Source organism: Nycticebus coucang, chromosome 1 (genome assembly GCF_027406575.1).
Source record: "Nycticebus coucang isolate mNycCou1 chromosome 1, mNycCou1.pri, whole genome shotgun sequence".
NCBI classification, from domain to species: domain Eukaryota; kingdom Metazoa; phylum Chordata; class Mammalia; order Primates; family Lorisidae; genus Nycticebus; species Nycticebus coucang.
Window position 1 is genome coordinate 97,179,136 of NC_069780.1, and position 16,503 is coordinate 97,195,638.

Below are 16,503 nucleotides of genomic sequence, written 5' to 3' on the forward strand. Positions count from 1 at the left end.
GATTCAAGCAATCCTCTTGCCTCAGTTTTTCCATTTTTAGTAGAGATGGGATCTCACTGTTGCTCAGGTGGTCTCCAACTTATGAGCTCAAGCAATCTACCCGCCTTGGCCTCCCAGAGTGCTAGGATTGTGAGCCACCTCGCCCAGCCTGCAAAATATTTTAAAGAGGTTTATTTTGCACTAAATATGAGTGACCATGGCCTGGGGGAAATAACAAATTCAAGCCTTAAGTAAGTGATCTTGAGGGGGTCAAATTACAGTTTGCTTTTATACATTTCTTTATACATTTCAGAGGTAGGAATTATAGGCAAAGACATAAATCAATATCCAGAAGGTCTACATTGGTTTGGCCTTAAATGATGGGACATCTTGAAGTGGAGGCTTGCAGGTAATGGGTAGTTTTAGACATTAGTTAAAGGAGTACAGCTCTGTATAAAATTTGGACACTGTAGAAAGGAATGCTTTAGGTTAATATTAAGGACTATTATTACCTGTGATGTGATATCATGCCAGCAAAAACAAAACAAAAACAGACCTGTTTAAATAGATTGTATGGATCGTAAGGCATTACTTAATCCTTGCCTTGCATGGCCTTAATTCTTTCTTATAATTTTTTGGTATCTTTTTTGCCACAAAGAGTCTGTTTTATCAGTCTTATTTTACCATTAATGCTGGTCAGTTTTTATGACTAAACTCCAAAAGAGAAAGGGTGTAACAAGACATGTCCAACCTCTCTTCTCATCATGGCCAAGAACTCAGATTTTCAGTTTTCTCTGAGATCCCCTTGGCCACCCAGGGTGAGCATGGGAGGCTTAGGGTTTGTTTTTAGTTTACACATGTATTACTTTTGACTCCCCCCAAAGTTAACTACTACTAGCCTATTCTTGACCAAAAGCCTTGTCAATAAGTCAATTAATCCATATTGTATATGGAACATGTATTATATACTGTGCTGTTAGAATAAAGTAGGCAGGAGAAAATAAAATGTTAAGAAAATCATAAGGAAGAGCAAATAGATTTACCGTTTATTAAATGAAAGTGGATCATTACAAAGGTCTTCATCCCTCATCTTCTCATTGTGTAGGCTGAGGAGGAGGAGTTGGGCAGAGGCAGAAGAAACTGTAGCAGTTCAAACCCCAGTTCAGGAGTCAACTAAGTATATAAATTTACATGCACACTTGTATATAAGAACCTATTCACACACTCATACACTTTGTCAACATAGGACCATGCTGTCTGTACTATTTTGTAATCTTTCTTTTTCACCTAACTGCATTTGTTGATAATCTACCTCATGATTTTAATACCTCCATAGTAATCTATTCTACATCAATCATACTCGTAGGCCTTGTTTTCACATATTTGAAGATAAAAGAGAATAAACTAAAATAATGAGATTTGGTCTTAAGCATTACAGTTTTCGCTAGTCCTTATGCAGTTAAGTGATCTGGATTAAGACAGGCACAAAGATGAGGTCAGAGGAGATTTCGTAGAACATCCAACACAAGCTGAGTCCTAATGACAAGAAAAGCATATAAAGTAAGGAATGGCATTCAGACAGGAGCAACATGATCAAAGTCGGGAAACCTCCTTTAGCAGCCCACATCCAACGTTTCCAGCTGTCCTTTTGCACATTCAGTATCTTTTTTTTGTAGAGACAGAGTCTCACTTTGTCACCTGGGTAGAGTGCTGTGGCATCACAGCTCACAACAACCTCCAGTTCTTGGGCTTAGGTGATTCTCTTGCCTCAGCCTCCCAAGTAGCTGGGACAACAGGCGCCCATCACAACGCCCAGCTATTTTTTTGTTGCAGTTTAGCCGGGGCGGGTTTGAACCCGCCACTCTCATTATATGGGGCTGGAGCCCTACCCACTGAGCCACAGGTGCTGCGCCACATTCCAGTGTCTTGACAAATAATCATGGGAAGTGTTTGTAGCCAACCTATGACCTATGCTGGATATGTAGGCAGGGGGCTAGCCACTGGAAAGCCATGTATAGCAACCAGCACTAGAATAGTAATCTCAGTATCACGTACCCTTTAACCGTATCGGAGGCAATTGCCACCTAATCTCGCTGACCATTATAACCTATGACATATACTAAATAAAGCCAGGCATGTAAATTAATATATTAATTTTATTAATCTTTTATGATCTTGAAATAATATAGCTCTTTTTTGGGAATAGCTTTAAATTCTATTCTAGAAAATGTTTTAAATAACACTAATCACAATTAAGAATAGTTAAAGGATGGATAGCGGCGCCTGTGGCTCCAGTGGGTAGGGCACTGGCCCCATATACCAACGGTGGCGGGTTCAAACCCAGCCCCAGCCAAACTGCAACAAAAAAATAGCAAGGCGTTGTGGCAGGCGCCTGTAGTCCCAGCTACTCTGGAGGCTGAGGCAAGAGAATTGCCTAAGCCCAGGAGTTGGAGATTGCTGTGAGCTGTGATGCCATGACACTCTACCGAGGGCAATAAAGTGAGACCCTGTCTCTAAAAAAACAAGAATAGTTGAAGACGTTAAGATCATTAGGTCTGTTAGTTATACTGAATCACTCAGATGTGCATGCTGATTTGAAAGTCAAAAGATGAAAATGTTTCAAGATGGAGGGATCATCTTTCTGAAACTCTGCTGAGAGGTGAAGCAGCTTGAAGACTGAGCAGTAACTGTTGGACATACTAAGATGACTTTCATTGGAGACCTTGACAAAAGCATTTGCAGTGGTGGCGCCATAATGGGCCAAAACTAGAGTGGATGGCGGGGGATGTGTAGAGGCAAAGGAATGGAGATGAGCAGTTTGTACAAAGTGGAACACTTGTGTAGCAGTTGGACAGGGTCATAGCAGAGAAGAAAAACTTGATGGATAAGGTAATTTTATAGATTCGATATTTCTTTTGATTTCTTCTATTTTCTCAGTGAAATAAAAGTAAAGCTATCCGCTTGCCTTGGCAGCGTGTGTACCAGAACTGGAACAATTCAGAGCAAATGAACATAGCTGCTGCCCGCGGAGGGCAGACTGATGGGAACAGTGGTCCATGTTCTTTATAAGCCACAGCTGAGGAAGAAGGAAAGGGGAAGTGGGCGTGGAAATTTGATGAGATGGAAAGGTTTGAAATGGCATCTTAGTCCATGCTATGCTGCTGTAACGGTACCATGGATGGGATAATTTATAAAGAATAGAAGTTTATTTAGTTTACAGTTCTGCAAGCTGGATAGTCTGAGAGTGTGGTGCTGGTGTCTGGTGAGGGGGCCTCTCCTATGTCATCTCATGGTGGAAAGACAAGAACGGTCAACACCATGCTTTTATCAGGAACTCAGTCCCATGACAACTAACCAACTCCCGAAAGCATGGCATTAATGCATTAATGAGGGCAGAGCCCTCTTTGCTTAATCACCTCTGCAAGGCCCTACCTCTGATACTGTTGCAGCGGCAATTAAGTTCCAATACAGGAACTTTTAGGGAACACATTGAAATTATGGCAGTCTCTTCTCCAAGGAAGCAGGATAGAGAACTGAGGAAACAGTTGCTAGTGTTGCTCAGCAGTACAGGGGGACTATGAAATTTGTGGTCATAAATTTAAAGAAGGACCTGTCGTCATAGTTGTGTTTTCCCCAGGCCATGTTCAGTTGCTTGAGAGCAGCAGAGCAGGCAGGAAAATGGGATGCTTGCCAGATGAGCTGGTGTCAGGAAGGGAAAGAACAAAGGAATGTGGATGGTGACAGATACAGAATAAGCTGGGCAATGTGGGTAAAGGAGAGAGTGAAATTTGAGTGGAGAAAGGAGAGAGTGAAATTTGGTAGGGTCAGTCAGTTGCCATACGGCACCTCTGGTGGACTGGCCTGAGTGTATTCCCACATGGAGACCAGAGGAGCAGAGAGACAGCAGCCTCAGGCCCCTTTCTGCCTGCTATTGCATCCAAGGTCAAGGGGCAAAGATGAATTTCTTTCAGTATTTTTCACCTTCTTTCATCAATTTACTAAGTTGTTCTTGATAGTAATTTGATCCAGACTCTTGTTGAACCATATGTACTTTATGTGGCAGACTTGAAGTGTTTATTTCCTTTCGGGAGCATTAAAAGGTCACTATTGGGGTGGCGCCTGTGGTTCAGTGGGTAGGATGCCAGCCCCATGTACTGAGGGTGGTGGGTTCGAATCTGGCCCTGGCCAAACTGCAACAAAAAATAGCCAGGCATTGTAGTCTCAGCTACTTGAGAGGCTGAGGCAAGAGAATCACCTAAGCCCAAGAGCTGGAGGTTGCTGTGAGCTGTGATGTCCCAGCACTCTACCGAAGGCGATAGAGTGAAACTGTCTGGGGAAAAAAAAAAAAGTCACTGTTACCCTTGTAGACACAATAGTCACAAGTGAGCTACAGATGGAATTTGGGGCTTGCATTGGGAAAAATGACAGAGCAACCAGTATTTTGGCTGAGATGTTAAAAGTGAGGACAGTTTTACCTGTTTTACCTTTTCTTACCCTATGTCATAATCAGAATTCCAAAAAGTTTTTTTTTTTTTTAAACCATAAGGCAGTTACCATCTAAGTGAGTATAGTGCCAGTAACTCCCTGTCTGCAGGCTCATTGGGCAGGGAATGGCCACTCATTTGTCAGGGCTTCTGTTTTCCAGTGCCACTAGTTTCACATCTCACTTGTAACTGCTCTCTTGATTCAATTTTGTATATTAAATGAAATCAGAATCAAATTTCCCATAAGATGTCTTTATGGCACTTGGCAAGCTGATCCTAAAATTCATATGAAAGAGCAAATATGTAACAGCCACCTTAATTTTAAAGAAAGAAATGTGGGGAGGCTTAGATACTGCTAGCCAAATGTAAAAATGTACCACTCACAACAATGTGGTACCTGTTCAGGAAACGGAGAGTTCAGAAAGACACCCAGAGAACGTGTGGGTATTTATTACAGCACCTCATGATGACAGCGTAGTTTATTACTTAGTATTCATTCCAGTTCCTTTTCTAGCTGTTTTTATTGTTCATTTTTGTACTTGCTGAAGAGATTATAAGATGCATGTTTAACCTGTCACAGTTTGCACAGAGTTCATACTGAGTTACTTCAGGTAAATTAGGAACCTTGCCGAGGTGTCTTCCTTTTACCGGCCCCGTCTCCCAGTCCTTGGTGCCATTTGTTGGTAGTTAAGTGTGAAAGAAGTTACAAGGTGTTCTTGCACTTGTTGAGGCTTGTTATTTGCCATATTTATGTATGTCATTGACCTCAAGATACAGATAACAGTATGTGTTAGTCACAAATCTTCTGAAAAATTAAAAGAAAACCATACACACAGACAGGTGTGTTTCTTTGCGTCCTTTATCCTCGCTGCGTGCCCACCGCATTGGCGTCAGCACACCTTCCTGTCAGCTGCGCGGCCGTGTGGCACCATCCCCTACTTCCAGCCTTTAAGGGGCATTTCTGGAAGTGCAGGTCTCTAAGGTGAATTCGCTCTGATTTTGATTATCTAAAAGTTTGCCTTTACTGGGGCGGTGCCTGTGGCTCAAAGGAGTAGGGTGCCGGCCCCATATACCCCATGAGGTGGTAGGTTCAAACCCAGCCCCAGCCAAAAACTGCAACAAAAAAATAAATAAAAAATAAAAAGTTTGCCTTTATTTTTGATAAATTGTTTTTCTAGTTGACAGTTTTTCCTTCCACACTTTAAATGTGCCTCTCTCTCGTCTCTGGCCTTTCTTCTGTATCATGAAGTCAGTCACTGATTGTACCGCTGCTTCCCTATACAGAATGTGTACTTTTTCTCTGGCTGATTTCAAGACTTTCCTTATCTTTGGCTTTCAGCAGTGTGACTGTGAGGTGCCTGCGAGAGGATGTTTCTGCATTTATCCAGCCTGGGACTCCTGAACCTGGGTCCCTTCCAGTCTCAGTTTAAGAGTAACCTCTTCTCCAGCCTGTTTGCTTTGATTCACCTTTCAGTGCTTTAAAAATTGTTTTCATAATAATATTTCAATTGTTGTGATCTGCAGATTTATATAACCACTTCACTCAACAACTGTTACCTTAAATTCCCTTTTACTATCCAATTGGAGGAAAAATGGTAGATAGGTGTCGGGACCCAGGACTGGCTACAGCTATCTCACTTGGGAACAATTACCTTTAGGTGCCTGAGGGCTATTTGCCTTAGCAGAAGGGTGAGAGAGAGAGAGAAACAGTCTTAGTAAGAAAGTAAATCTTAGCAGTCTTCTTGGAAGGCCTCGGGTAGAGGCCCTGCAAGCCGGAGAAGTGAAAGAGTCAGCGTGAGCCAGTCTGTTAAAGAATACCATGCATGCCCCCCGACTGCCTTCTCCTGCAGCTTCTTATAGACGTGACCTATGGCTATTACCCACATGTTACCGGTGTGTTTGTTTTTTGCAGTTTTTGGCTGGGGCCAGGTTTGAACCCACCACCTCGAGTAACCCAGCACCCTACTCCTTTGAGCCACAGGCGCCGCCCTACTGGTGTTTCTTACAATTACAAAGTGTTCCAAGCTTTGCTCTTACTTCTCCTACCCGTGAAGCTAAATGGTCTGCTACAGACAGGTATCTACCTTACACATTCACAAAACTAAATCCCTACACTCTAGGATAGTCACCATCAGTCAACTGCCTTTCTTTCCTCCCTTCCTGTGCTGTTTAGCCAGTAATAGCACTTTTGACTATCCAATACTCTTTTTTTCTTTTAAATGATGTTTAAAGATTTGTGTCTGATGAATGTTTGTTGGGAGGAGGCCATTCTTTTGTTGCTAGGGATTAGAATGCCTTCCGTGCTTTCTTTGTGACTCTGTAGTAGATGTCATGAAGATTAGCACGTGTGCACATTAGATGCAGATTGTCACTGGGCACACTTAGGAAGACAGGACTAGAGGCAAGAATAGCAAGTGTGAAAGAAGGTGCAAGGCGTTCTTGTACTTGGTTCTAAGAACCATGCAGACTCAGGATAAGCTTGTAAGGTGAGAGGGGCAGAGTGAACAGGAGGAAATCAGTATTGAGACTTGGTGGCAACTCTGGGTGCCATCAGATGGAGATTTCTTACATCCCAGAGCTCCTGATTAGGAGATGTACTGTTACACATTCTTTCCTTCCTTACTCTATTTTTTAGAGACAGAATCTCACTTTGTTGCCCTTGGTAGAGTGCCGTGGCGTCACATCTCACAACCACCTCCAGCTCTTGGGCTTAGGCGATTCTATTGCCTCAGCCTCCTGAGTAGCTGGGACTACAGGCGCCCACCACAATGCCCGGCTATTATTTTGTTGCAGTTTGGCCGGGGCCGGGTTCGAACCCGCCACCCTCAGTAAATGGGTTTGGCACCCTACCCACTGAGCCACAGGTGCTTTACTCTAGCCCTGCAGAATCCAGGACAGTCACAGCCCCTGGGCATAGATACATGACACTCTACATCACAGCAGAGGAAACTGTCCAGCATGGTTGGGAGACAGAAATTTAGTTTGGGTAAAACTAAAAACTAGGGTTTTTTGTTTCCTTTGTGGAAGGAAAAAGGAGTGGACTATATGAAGAAAATTCTTGATTCTCCGTGTCCCAAAGCAAGACACTTACAATTTGCAGCTGCTTACAATCTTGGAAGAGCTTATTATGAAGGAAAAGGTGTTAAGCGATCAGATGAAGAAGCAGAAAGGTAATCTTCCCTGAGAGCGGGGTTTCATTCTAATGAAGTGCTGAGACAGAGACTAACCTGCCTTGCTTTCTCTTTTAGACTATGGCTTTTTGCTGCAGACAATGGAAATCCAAAAGCTAGTGTGAAGGCTCAAAGTATCCTAGGATTGTATTATTCAACAAAAGAGCCAAAAGAGCTAGAGAAGGTAACATTTCCCTTTCTTCCCACCATCCCCACCTGGAGAGAGGTGTTGCTGTGTTGCCCAGGCTGGACTTGAACTCCTGGGGTCAGTTGATCCTCCTGCCTCAGACTCTCAAGCAGCTGGGGCTATACGCGTATGCCACCATACCTATACCCAGCTCTTCTTTTTTTAATGCTAGCATTATTTTTAGATTAATACTTGTTTGACTATTTTTTGAGAGGATGGTGAAGAATAAGTATGCAGATTTGAATTTCTCCTATACTTCCTTAAAATGCAAAGAAAGTTTACATTTTAGGCTGTCAAAGCTCATATCACACCTTTTACTTATATGTAAATATTCCTCCCTGTCTATACCAAGGCCATAAATCTGAGAGTATTTTGTGTACTATAAAAAGCTGAGAACCTGGGGCTCAATCAATACCTTTAGGTATGAATAAATTAAAATTATCTTGGATTTGAGGAATATGATATTAATAAGGAAACTATACTAAGAATCAGAAATTAAATCCATTTAAAATTTTCGTGTAAATGTCCCTTTCATTGGCAGTGATTTAAATCATTTTCCAAAAACCCTATAAGGAAAGTAGATATAGTTTTGAGTACTGCTTGTCAGACAGGAGTTAATGGCAGACTTGTCAGAGGAGCATAGCTAAGACCATCCACCTTTTTTTTTGAGAGAGTCTATGTCGCTCTTGGTGGAGTGCTGTGGTGTATGTTGCCCTTGGTAGAGTGCGGTGGTGTCACAGCTCACAGCAACCTCACAATCTTGGGCTTAAGCGATTCTCTTGCCTCAGCCTCCCAGTAGCTGGGACTACAGGCACCTGGCTGTTTTTGTTACTGTTGTCGTTGTTTAGCAGGCCTGGGTGGGGTTTGAACCCACCAGTCCCCGTGCATGTGGCTGGTGCCCTAATCACTGAGCTACGGGTGCTGAGCCTGGGAAGAAATTTTTTTTTTGCAGTTTTTGGCCGGGACTGGGTTTGAAACCTACCACCTCCAGTATGTGGGGCCGGCACCCTATTCCTTTGAGCCACAGGCGCCACCTTGGAAAGAATTTTTTAAACAAATTCAGATTTGCTGTAACTTTGTGTTCAGACTGCACTTAGCTTTTATCCTCGGTTGTCTTTGATCTTGGCAGTGCCCAGCTCTGAGGTGCACTTGGAGCTCTTACTGGCTCTCAGCCTTGGAGCCCCTTCTCTCCCTGCTGGACCTCAGGCCTTTCAGACATTTCATTTCCATTTTGACCTTCTTGACTCTTCCTCTGGAGGGTTGAGAATCCTGAAACCTAGGACTGCTGCTCCTGCTCTGCCACACCTCTCTGGACTGTGCCCCCACCCACACGGTGGGCAGACACAGTGGAGCTGTCATACCCTTTTAGGCATAGGAATTCGGTGCTAGTGTGAAACATTCAGGGGGCTAGAAACTGTTGCTTAGGGATGAATAATACTAGCATATAATGAAAAGATATTTTTTTCTAATATTCCCTTATAATTTTGTCTCATGAATAAATATTGTGCTTTTTCTTAGGCATTTTATTGGCATTCAGAAGCATGTGGCAACGGCAACCTGGAGTCACAGGGTGCACTTGGTCTCATGTACTTTTATGGACAAGGCATCCGCCAAGACACTGAAGCTGCCCTGCACTGCTTAAGAGAAGCTGCGGAACGCGGGAATGTTTACGCCCAAGGGACTCTCGTGGAGTACTACTATAACATGAAATTTTTTACAAAGTGTGTCACATTTTCCAAAAGGTGAATGTCTTAACCCACTCTGTCTATAACAGAATCCCGCAGACTGGGAAATTTGTAATGAATAGAAATTCATTCCTCAGAAGTCCAAGATCAAGGCAGGGGGAGGTTTGGCTGTCTGGGGAGGACTGCTACATCCTCGGGTGGCAGCAGGAGGGAGAGGGCAGGTTAGCTGAGAGCTGTGCACAGCCCCTTTTAAGGGTCTCAATACCATTCACAGAGAGGCGCCCTCGTGACCTGCTCTCTCTTAAAGGTTCCACCACTTGGTGCTATCACATTGGCAACATGTGAATTTTGTGGGGGATGCTGTTCACACACAGCAGTAAGGTCTGAATAAGCAAGCTGGGTTACAGTATTTACAGCCATTCCCCCACATGCCCTATGCCAATGGGGTTGTTGAGTACTTGGTACTTATCTAGCACAAGTTAGAACTAAACTTTTAAATCTTAACTAAATAGCCACATGGCTAGTGGTTATTTACCATATTGTATTGCACGATTCCATCTCAGTCTTTAGGATTTCAGCGCTATTAGCTTAAACAAGTTTCTTAACTTTTTAAAGCATCTGTTACTTTTAAGAAGAAAATACTTTTACAGCAGGATTATACAAATGGGCATACATTCTGGCTTCCAGGCAGCCACTTAACAACCTGACTGCCAATGTCCCAAATTCAGTGCCCATCCTGGTTAAAACTAAAGTTTTAAATCATTCAAAATCTTTGGAACTTCTCCATATTCCCCAAAACATTGTGGTTAACATGGAACAGACTGGGGCAGTGCCTGTGGCTCAGTGGGTAGGGCATCGGCCCCATATACTGTGGGTGGCAGGTTTGAACCCAGCCCCGGCCAAACTGCAAGAAAAAAATAGCTGGGCATTGTGGCAGGCGCCTGTGGTCCCAGCTACTGGGGAGGCTGAGGCAAGAGAATCACTTAAATCCAGGAGTTGGAGGTTGCTGTGATGCCACAACACTCTACTGAGGGCGACAAAGTGAGACTCTGCCTCTAAAAAAAAAAAAAACATGAACCAGAGTAGGTCTCATTCTCACACAATTCTCCATATTTGTGTCCAAGTTATGACTTCTTGTCACTGCCCATTTTTAAAGAGTATAAATGTATTGGTTTCTTAAAGTATTTTTCTGGACGTATGTGATTAATGTTCAGATATAAGGTTGATATTTCAATACATGATCAAAAAATAGAAAATGCTTTTCCCCCCATTAGGTTTAAATACACAAAGTGATATGAAGCTTAAAATAGTAGAACAAAGAAAAGTTCCTTTGTTTTCTAGTGAGCCTGCTGAATGTGGCCCTGGGGGAATTGTAAAGTGGCTGTGCTCCTAGTTACTGTGTCTGTGTTACATATTACTTGACTGTTAGACTAACCCGTCACCTTATACAAACAACTTAGTTCTCTGAGGAATAGAGAGATTTTACTTTGGACGCATCATTTTGTGAAACTGTAAACCATAACTGATGTTCACTTTGCAATTGAATATCCTATTAGGATCGCTGACTATGATGAAGTTCATGACATCCCCATGATAGCCCAGGTCACGGACTGTCTGCCGGAGTTCATCATCCGAGGGATGGCCATGGCAAGTTTCTACCACGCCAGATGTCTTCAGCTTGGCTTGGGCATCGCAAAGGATGAAGCAATGGCTAAACAGTACTATTCTAAAGTAAGTTTTACAACAAAATACAATCTGACCCAAAAAGAAACTGCTGGGCTTTCAGTTGAGGCGTGAACAACCTCATGGATTAGTGTGTTTTCCTACTCAGTGACTGTGCAGATAACCTGTCTACAGAGAGGGGACAGACAGGAAGGCTGTTCCTAGATGGTTCTGTCACTTAACTCAGGTGATAAAAGTCCTGTTTTAATGCAAATTGTTTCATTCTGCTAGTACCTGAAGCCAAAAGCCCAGCACTATAAAATATAAAACCTTAGAGCTAAAAGGGTCAGGTCTTTCACCCAGAAAATGCATGAATCTGTTATGTTCATTCTTGTAATGGAATGTGGTTTTTTAAAACAGTTTTTGCACTACACTTAAGAGATAATCGTTTAAAATAAGGCTTTTCATATTTTAATCCATGTGATCAATTTATTTAGATCTCAGATGGATCTCACATCTAAAATGAAGCCAGGGGTTGAGAGGGATCATATGAATAGTAACTGTAAGTGCATTTTTTAAAAATGAAAAATCAGAAAGTTGTACACACCTAAAGTCCATGATTCCAAATTAGAATTACGTAAGTTTAAACTTTGTATAGCAATTTGTGTAGTGCACAAATTGTTCAGCTTGAATCAGAAAAAGGCAAGGAATAATTTTCATAGTCCCTTGACTGCATCTGCTATTACAGCAGTGGTTCTCCAATTTATCTGCATATTAAACTCACTGGGGGATTTTTTTTAAAATTTAAAAGCTCAGACAATTAATGACAATTAAGGTTATGGGGGGGAAGCAGAAAGAGGGACGGAGGGAGGGGGGTGGGACCTTGGTGTGTGTCACACTTTATGGGGGCAAGACATGATTGCAAGAGGGACTTTACCTAACAATTGCAATCAGTGTAACCTGGCTTATTGTACCCTCGATGAATCCCCGACAATAAAAAAAATAAAAAAAAAAAAAAGAAAAATCAAGAGAGTATTATTTCATGATATGTGAAAATTGTATCAAATTTCTATCTCAATGTGTCCATAAATAAAGTTTTGTTGGAAAAAAAAAATGTCTCTGGCTTTTCTGATTGTTTTCTGTGGAAGATTATTTGAAAACAAACTATTCTATCATTGCTAACGTAGATTGAAAATTCTAGTATGTATTTCAAACTAATTAAAAACAACTCCCAGACTCACTTATATTATTTACCAAACCTTTAATATACATAGATTACTAGCATGATAATGTTTGTTGCTGAAACAATGTAATTAAAAAACGGACTTGCAATAAAAAAAAAAAAAATTTAAAAGCTCAGGCCTTATTTCAGAACAATTAAATCATGATCTCCAGGAATTAGATACAAGCAAAGTTGTTGATGCTCCTGGTGGGAATTCATTGTCAGGTAAGGTTGAGAACCCTAAATTATTTTGCTTGAAATTAAAGTTTACAGAGCATGAAACCCATTTTAACATGTATCAAATACAGCCGACCTTTGAGGTATTCACCACTATACCATTGTATTATACTAATTTGCAAAGCAAATTCATTTCAGGTTCTCAAACCTCTTTGTAAATATAGTATATATTAATCCTTTATAAAACGTCAAACATTGCAATCTGAGAACTATTTTCCATCTGAGGGGAGATAGTAGCCCCAGCACTTTGCACTAATAAGGCCAGGTCTAGAATATGTACTCAGTTTTGGCCGTTATACATTATGGGAGGTGCCAATAATATGAAGGAAACTTTGAGGCGGCAAAGTCATGGTCTGGAGCCATGTCCTTTAAGGTATAGTAAGAGAAAGACTGTCTCGTTCAGAACAAAAGGACCCCTGACAGGGGTCTTCCTGGACCAGCAGAATGTCCCATGGGAAAGGGGAGGAGGTAGAATCAGGGCCACAAAGGAGGTGAGACAGTAAGACAGATGGTAACGGGGCACCTAAAGGAGGGGGACCACGACCAGTCTGGGTGACTTTGCCTCTTAGGGTTTCTATGAAACCAGCATTATGTGTTCTCCTAGGACCCTTCAATAATTCCAAAGTACATTTGAGCTTAATGAAATTTTCTCTGTAAGGGATTTCCTGCCACTAGACGCAACCAAGCAAATACCTAGTAACCAATTGTCATGGATTCTGAAAGGACAGTTTCTGTGTGGAGTGGGGTTTGGAAGAGGTAACCTGATCTCCCTCTAACACTCACCACTTAGCACCTTATCCCTGTTTACCTTAAGCATAACAGAGATAGAATGAACTAATACATCATCAAACTTACCTTGTTTATTCATGTTCATTCAGAGACACTGTTGTCAGGACTAGAGTGCCGTGGCTGCAGCTTAGCTCACAGCAAACGCTAGTTTTTCTACTTTTAGTAGAGATGGGGTCTTGCTCTTGCTCAGGCTGGTCTGGAACGCCTATGCTCAAGGGAGCCACCTACCTTGGCCTCCCAGAGTGCTAAGATTACAAGTAGGAGCCACAGCACCCAGCCTAGAGTTGTATATTTTAAAGTAAGATTATTTAAAATGTGAAGATGCTATCCTTCACATAATGAGATTAGAACAAGTTTGAGGCCAATGAGGCTTTCCATTTTACTGTTAACAGTTTGTAACATACAATGCTATCATCAGTGCTGAAACTCCCTTATTCTGATTAGAAAATCATGATAGACAGTATCTTAACAAATTCCCTGGAAATTCCCTGTACTTTACTATTCTTGAAAAAGAAAAAAGGAAAGAGACCCAAACTACTAAAATATCTCTAACTGACCTTCTTTGATTTTCAGGCTTGTTGTCTGAATCCTGCATTGGCAGATGAACTTCACTCCTTACTGATTTGTCAGAGAATTTAGACTACAGCACATTTCAACAAAGACCGTCGATCCTGGCACCATACAGTGTATGTAATGTTACAGCAGCCATGTTTGGTTATTGTCTGCATCCCCAGTTACATGATCCTGGGTATTTTACACGTGATGTGTTATCTTTGTTCTTGAATTTGTATGCTGTAATTCATGCAGCTTGAAACCTAGACATAGGATCAGATTGCTGGAAGAGTCCCAAAGGTCTGCCTCTTAGCCTTTAGACTGGTCTACACCATTTGAAATACGAAATCATTCCACAAAGCCAGTTATCTTTTGCCTTTCTTGAGTGTCTGAAAAGATTTTAGTACAGTTTTTTTTTAGTTTAAATAAGTTCAGAAATAGAAATGCTACAACTTATTTAAAACCATCATTTGAAAGTCTAAATCTTTAAAATTAAAAATTTGTTAATGAAAATTTATAAAGCTAAATGAGGGCCAAAGAAATTTAAAGAATTTAAAACTTCAAATGATTAACTATGTTTGGCATTCCTACCTCTGAAGTTATTAAAACTAAAACTGCACTAAATCTTCTGGGATATCCTTTGAAAAGATTGTTATAAATATTAATTTATTACATAAAATGTTCAAAACAGTAGATATCAGATAATTTAGAATCTTACCCCTCTAAATCTTCCCTCAGACATCTTAATTAGTAAAACGATTGCTGTATTCCTGATGAATAAGATAACCAATTAAAGCAAGTTTCTTTAGATATGCTTCAATGCAAGAAAACTGTGGAAAAAAACCCTCAAATCATCTAATAGTACAAGAACTGTAACTATTGTTTAAAAATTAAATTAGCAAAAGGCTTTCTTTATATTAATTACATCTATGAAGAGAAAAGCTAACAGTAAAAATAGTAAGATCCATGTGTAAGATTATATAAGGTTATACACTTGTGAAAGAGATACCTTAATTATCCTTTTGTAAGCATGCTAAACTAATGGGGCTTTATGAATTACAACTATCATTTCTGACCATGGATTTAACACAGTAACTGCCATGTGAATTATTTTTAACTTAAGCTTGTTTTGAGCCCGGGGCCTCATGAGGCATGTAACTCACAAGTCTCTTACTGAACTATTTTGATATGTAATAAAAAACATTTTATTTTCCTAGTGTGTGCAATTAATATGTAGGTGACAGTCACTAAAGAACTGTTTTATATGGAAGAAAATTATTTGCTGTTTTTATGTCCTGGTTTGTCTGTATTACTCGAACTTTATAAGGGAAAAATTTCAACAGAATTTGAGATATCTTTAAAAATAGTCATGTTCTTCCGCCTTAAATATCTTAAAAATATGTTTAAACTATCCCTGAAAAGTTTAAAATCACTACTAAAGACTTTATATTCTCCCCTAGTAAAACTGTTCAATGTCTCAAAGCTCAGTGCAAAATTTCATAATACCAGCCAGGCGAGGTAGCTCGCACCTGTAATCCCAGCACTCTAGGGAGGATCCCTTGAGTATAAGAGTTCATGACCAGCCTGAGGAAGACTCATCTCTACTAAAAGCAGAAAAATTACCTGGGCAGGGTAGCAAGTGCCCATAGTCTCAGCTATGCAGGTGGCTGAGGCAAAAGATCTCTCGAACCCAGGAGCTTGAGGTTGCTATAAACAGGACACCATGGTAGTCTGTCGCCCAGACTAGAGTGAGACTCTCAGTCTCAAGGAAAAAAAAAAAAATTCCATAATAACCAACTTAAATCTTTCTACAACATAAGCCCACTCACTTTGCTTGACTTTTCTTAATACCATCCATATAACACTCCTTTAACCATTTGAAGATCCAGATTTGCAATCAGTATTCTCTTCTCCATCCTTAAGCCAGTTCCAAAAGCCTTTAAGAATCTTAAATAAGGAAAACAAAGGAGTGACCCAAAGTAAAAACTAGTTTTTAAACTTGCCGTTAAAAGTCTCAGAAATCGTAACTTAGGGATTTGACACGTGCCATATATGGTAATGTGCTATGCCTTAATATCCTAAGTGAATCAACATGGAATTTAAGATTTCGGTTTCTTCCAGTTGCCATAGCTGGTACCCAGCCTCACCTGTGAGTTGAGCTGGTCTTTAACCCCCAGGTGAATTGAGACACCTGGATTACTCTTAAGCTGCTATCTCATAAACAAATGAGAATTATCATAAATATTGAGTCAAAGTAATATTCTTCCTCATTTGCAGTATAAATGATGGTACAGGATTGTAAAGATGGACATTTCCAGTAATTGTGTTATAATGAATTCTCAGAGCTTGACATCTTCACATTTCTTCTCTTTCCTGAATGTATTTTATGCCTTTGGAAGGAGAAATGTTACCCATATAAATAGCCAACTTTGAGTTTTTCTGAAGTGTCAAATATTACACTGCTTTGAAAAAAGCTCCAACTAGAAGAATCTTGAAGATAAAAATTGGTTCACTCATCTTTATTATCACGAACTTG

The 16,503-nt window shown here is 40.7% G+C and overlaps 1 protein-coding gene across 6 annotated transcripts in view; it reads left to right on the forward strand.

Moving 5' to 3' along the window:
* LRP2BP (LRP2 binding protein) overlaps positions 1 to 15,163 on the forward strand; it is a 30,124-nt gene extending 14,961 nt beyond the window's left edge. For 4 of the 6 annotated variants that reach the window (XM_053584439.1, XM_053584430.1, XM_053584446.1 and 1 more), the window contains 5 exons: positions 7,491 to 7,633; positions 7,712 to 7,817; positions 9,339 to 9,562; positions 11,062 to 11,236; positions 13,989 to 15,163. In XM_053584439.1, the coding sequence (XP_053440414.1) occupies positions 7,491 to 7,633; positions 7,712 to 7,817; positions 9,339 to 9,562; positions 11,062 to 11,236; positions 13,989 to 14,054 (714 nt within the window). In that variant the 3' untranslated portion in view covers positions 14,055 to 15,163. Of the gene's footprint in view, positions 1 to 4,555; positions 6,540 to 7,490; positions 7,634 to 7,711; positions 7,818 to 9,338; positions 9,563 to 11,061; positions 11,237 to 13,988 lie in introns of those variants that run through there. The other 2 variants (XM_053584461.1, XM_053584454.1) reach the window with 2 other exon arrangements.
* The last annotated feature ends 1,340 nt before the right edge of the window (positions 15,164 to 16,503 follow it).